Raw genomic sequence first — 5000 nt, forward strand, 5'->3', positions numbered from 1 at the left:
CAGGCGGCGGCGGCGGCGGCGGCGGTGGCCCCGAGAGCGGGCCGCCCGCGGGCGGCGCCGACCCCCCTGCGCCGGCGGCGGTCATCATGCGGGGGGAGGGGCTTCTTCTGAGGCAGGCGCGGGGGCGGCGGCCCGAGAGGCCCAACTCGCTGGACCTGTCGTTCACCACGCGCGACCTGGCCTCGCTAGGTGAGCTGGCGCAGTAGAGCCGTCACCGCGGTGAGGACAAGACCGAGGCGCCGCCGCCGCGTGAGCCAGCCGCTCACGCTATAGCAACCCCTCCCCCCCCCCCACTGATCAACCACTAACCCCCTGACTAATCCAGGCCTCCTAATCTAGCCTTTTCTGCCTGGTCTAATCTAGTCTTCCTAGTCTAGTCGTCCTGGTCTATTCTAGTCTGGTCTAGATTTAGCTAGTCTTTCTAGTCTAATCTAGTCATCCTGGTCTAGTCTTGGTTATCTGGTTTAATCTAGTATAATCTAGTCATCCTAGTCTAGTCTAGTCATCCTATTCTAATCTAGTCATCCTAGTCTAGTCGTCCTGGTCTATTCTAGTCTGGTCTAGATTTAGCTAGTCTTTCTAGTCTAATCTAGTCATCCTGGTCTGGTCTTGGTTATCTGGTTTAATCTAGTATAATCTAGTCATCCTATTCTAATCTAGTCTTCCTAGTCTAGTCGTCCTGGTCTATTCTAGTCTGGTCTAGATTTAGCCAGTCTTTCTAGTCTAATCTAGTCATCCTGGTCTAGTTTTGGTTATCTGGTTTAATCTAGTATAATCTAATCTAGTCATCCTAGTCTAGTCTAGTCATCCTAGTCTAGTATTGTCTAGCTGGTCTAATCTACTTCCTGTAGAGTCAACATGCGTCTTGCATCATGATTCCTTGTGTAGTCTAGATATTGGTATAAATGAGGGGGAAGGCCCAAACCTGAAACTCAACCAACCAGATTACCAAAATAGTTAAAATTGTGAAGCAATACTCAGCAAATGCTATAAATGATCTAAACACTAACTAGTTACTAGCTTTGTATTAATGTTCTATTAACCTACTAATCATTATGCACTAACTCACAATACAACCCTAACTACTACTTCTAAAGGCATAATTTATTTTTAAATATTTTTTTGGTGCAAAGCTGTACATTTCAAGTTTTCATCCTGCCTTGAGGATTTTTTACATGATTATTGAATCAAGTATAATCAGTAAATTATTAACAGTAGAGCTGTTAAGAGTAAATGATAACTATAGAAATAGTTATTACCCTTCTGGTGAGAGGAAATAACTTTTGTATATATTGTTAATACAATTGTATACCCTTTCCATGCACATATTATGAAGTGTTTATTATCCTTCTAGTTATGGGTAATAATGACACTTCTAGAAAATACAAAATTGACAAAAAACTCTAAATATGATCAACAAAAATCACTCAAGAAATGAAATGAATCAATAAAGATTGATTAAAACTTAAATATAGGATAGCCTTGACCGTGGAAGGCCTTTCCAGTGTGTGTGTGTGTGTGTGTGTGTGTGTGTGTGTGTCCTGCACCATGCTGTGCTAGTGTGTGACTGTGTGTTCTCTCCCCCCCTCCCCCACAGGAGAGGAGCTGGGGCACCGGGACGGCACCGCCGCCACGGGCGAGAAGATCAAGAAGCGCGTCAAGACGCCGTACTCCCTGAAGCGCTGGCGTCCCACCACCTGGGTCATCGCCATGGACACCAGGGGCCCCGGGGACGACGACGACGACGACGACGACGACAACAACAACAACAGCAACCACCACAACTGCCACCACCACCACCACCCTCACCACCACCAGGGCGGCTCCACCGCCCACGCCACGCAGGCCCGGGGCCGGCCCAAATCGGCCACCGCCGTCTTCGCCGGGGAGCCCAGCGACACTCTAGTGTGAACGGCGGCCCTCCCCCCCACCCCCCCTATCTTTTCCCCTCCCCCCAAAATCTGACACTAAACCTGTTTGTTTGTTTTTGTTTGTTTTTGTTTGTTTGTTGTTTCGTTTGTTCTTTGTCGTCAGCAAGAGGAAGCTATGGATCGTGCGGGTGGGGAACCCCGCCCCGGGCGGTCGTGTACAGCAACGTTTTTATTTGTTTGGTTTTACAGACCGCGCTAGCGCCCCCCCACCTCCTCTCCTGCTCCCCCATTTGACACTTTTTATCCGTGCGTCGCTTTAAATGGAAATCCAGCTATGCAGCATTCTCATTGGCTCCGGTCACGGTGGTACGTTTGAGTTTGATGTCTGTCGTTAGCCTGATGGTTGGTCGTTGTTTCTGAGTTGTTTTTTTGTGGTTTTTCGTTTGGTTTTCAACTGAATCGTTCCGTCGCGCGTGGACGCTGTGGTTCCCCCAGAGATGCACTTTGGAACAGATGGACGTGAGTCTGGCTGGGTTGCCACGATGACCGCGGAACCGGAGGCGGTCTTTAAATCGGCGACGGGAAACAATCAACATTTTTTGGATTTTATTTTATTTTTTATAATTTTCTTATTTCGTTTTTTTGTTTTATTTCGTTTGTTTTTATTGTTTGGGTCAACGACGGCAGAGTAAAGCTCTGTAAAAAAAACAACGAATCGTCCGTCTTAAAGACAAAAAAAAGACTTTTTTCTCAATTTGTATGCAATCATGTCCTTTCGCTATGTACCCATTCTTTGTATCATAATTTTTTTAAATGTGCAATAGTATATAGCTTTTAGATGATTTCTTTTTTTTAAGTTTCCCATTTGTTACGCCTTTGTTTTTTTATCAATGTGCTATGTCGATAGTTAATCTATGTTGCACTTCCAAATAGTCACAATCAATCGTTCTACGATCGACCGAGTCGCCCAATCTCTCCTTCCTGTCTCTGGACTAACGCTCAGTGTACAGACAATCCTCCCCCCCTCTCTCTCCTCAACACCGAGAATCAATCTGACGTACAAATGCTGTTCTACGGAGGAGGGGGAGGGAGTATGAGGCACTCACAATCAAAACTCAGCTCCACCGATTGAACAACATGGAGGATTTTTATCAGAAGTTTTCCGTACGCACAGCAACCGCACCTGGAATGGCTCAACACTGCAATGTCTGGACGTATTTTTGTATGCGTTTTAATTTTTTTTTTTTTTATTACAATCACGAGCGTGGTGGGGTGATGACCAACGAAGCGATGGAGTCGTCGTGACGACGACAAACCAAGCAATGGGGTTGTCGTGGCTCTAAGGACCCCTTTTGGCGTACAACATCAATCTGTAGTCCTTGTAGTCCTTATGCCCTGGACGTCCCGTCTTGTACGTGTGTCCGTTTCTGTCTAATTGTCTGTCTGTCTGTCTGTCTGTCTGTGTCTCCATCTATCGCTGTCCGTCAAAATGGCCAGAGAACACTTACGAAGTATAGTATCGTAGCTCTTTTAAAGACCGAACAAAATGGAAATTGACGTATTTACCCCCCACTCGTATAACCAACCATATTTATCCATTTCTACATTAAACTCTAAAATAAGCTAAACCTACCTTCCTCTAAAAGCGCACATGGTTTTTCTTGATCGTGTCACAATGTTCTGATGGGCGGGGCTTAACATTCCAACCAATAGTAAGGGGGGGAGGGGGGTTTTAGACTTTGAAGACTGATGTAGGCCTATCACCCAATCGTAAATTATGAATGAACAAAACCCACATCCGGTCGTACGTTTAGTCCCGCCCTTAGATACAGTTTGAACTACGCCACCTGACGGAGACAGGAAACCGCCTGAACGCTGTTTGATGTCTTTTTAAAAAGAAAAGTTGACATTTAAAGAAATTAAACGTTGGAATAACGCTGGATTTAATTTCTGCCTCTTGTTTCATTTGTGTGTGTGAACGAGTGTGTGTTTGTGAGAGAGAGATCATGTGTGGCTGTGTGTGCGCATGCGCTGTGTGTCTTTCCACATGCTGGGTTCTTTTTCGCTGTACAGGCGCGCTGAAACGTCACCTTTTTCTGTCTTTTGAGCGATGCTTTTTGGGCGAAACAGAGACGTCCCGTTTACGTCTTTGTAGCTTGTAACTTTGTATGATGGAAGAAAAATACCCAACATGTATATGTGTACCGCGTTGATATTGGCATCATTTTTATGGAGTTCTGTTTTTTGCGTTTGACGGCTACTGTTGCTCTGCCTCTGCTAAGTCTAAATAAATGTATGAAAGAAATGTTGGTGTTTCTCAAACAAGCGTTTTTTTGTTCTCGCCCATGTTAATATTGATATGTAATGTCCTTTTTTAATTAATTGATTCGATGGCTCAAAGCATTTTTTAAATAATTTTTGTTTTTGCAAGTGTAACTCCACAACCCTCCCGCTATTTTATCTGTCATAAAAATAGCTAAATTATAAAATACACTTCAATTTTAGAGACAACGCAGCGCCGCGACACCGCTCACGGTCACACGGGGGCGACATTTCCCCTCCCTCGCATCGTACTCCATCTTTACCTCTGGCCTCCTTCCCTCTGCCATCTTCTCCGCGCGCCCTAGCAACTGCAGCATCAGCACGAGCCCGTGCGGCGCTGCCGCTCTACGTCACCTCTACGCAACGCGACGTTCCGCTGCTGTTGTGAACCCCCCATCCTCAGCCCAGCATCACCGCTCCCCTCAGCTCCTCCTTATCCCCGGCCCTTTCGGATTGTGTTTTCGTCTGCTGCTTTTTCTTCGCAATAAGTCGTTTCTATCGCCACTGGGGGAGAAAAAACACAAGGCGTTATTCTATTTCACCCGGAGGATCGTAATCGTCTAGGTTTGCTCGAGCGACCGCGTACCGCGCACGACGAGCTCCGTCTCCGCATCGGCGGCGATAGAAAAACATCGAGCGACGCGGCAACCGAAGCAACGCCCCGCCGCCGCCACCGCCTCCACTGCCACCGTGAACCAAGAGGGCTCGGTGCTTTAACGCCTCGTCGCCTACAACGCAAACCCGGGCGGGAATCTTCGTGTTTTTCCTGCGAATCCTTCCCCTGCAGTGCTGCCCGTGTCGCTATCT

The 5000-nt window shown here is 46.8% G+C and overlaps 2 protein-coding genes across 3 annotated transcripts in view; both read left to right on the forward strand.

Moving 5' to 3' along the window:
* Positions 1-2059, forward strand: part of LOC307074978 (bone morphogenetic protein receptor type-2-like) — a 40451-nt gene extending 38392 nt beyond the window's left edge. The window contains exons 12-13 of one of the 2 annotated variants that reach the window (XM_079735428.1): positions 1-189; positions 1598-2059. The exon at positions 1-189 is cut by the window's left edge and continues 1169 nt beyond it. In XM_079735428.1, coding sequence (XP_079591554.1) covers positions 1-189; positions 1598-1911 — 503 coding nt within the window. In that variant the 3' untranslated portion in view covers positions 1912-2059. Of the gene's footprint in view, positions 220-1597 lie in introns of both variants that reach the window. The other variant, XM_079735429.1, reaches the window with a different exon arrangement.
* A 2581-nt stretch (positions 2060-4640) lies between these two features.
* LOC307074939 (protein FAM117B-like) overlaps positions 4641-5000 on the forward strand; it is a 12377-nt gene continuing 12017 nt past the window's right edge. The window contains exon 1 of the mRNA XM_079735364.1: positions 4641-5000. This exon is cut by the window's right edge and continues 132 nt beyond it. The gene's annotated coding sequence lies outside the window, so the exon portion shown is untranslated.

The sequence above is a fragment of the Pollachius pollachius genome (genome assembly GCF_949987615.1).
Source record: "Pollachius pollachius genome assembly, chromosome: 4".
NCBI lineage: Eukaryota > Metazoa > Chordata > Actinopteri > Gadiformes > Gadidae > Pollachius > Pollachius pollachius.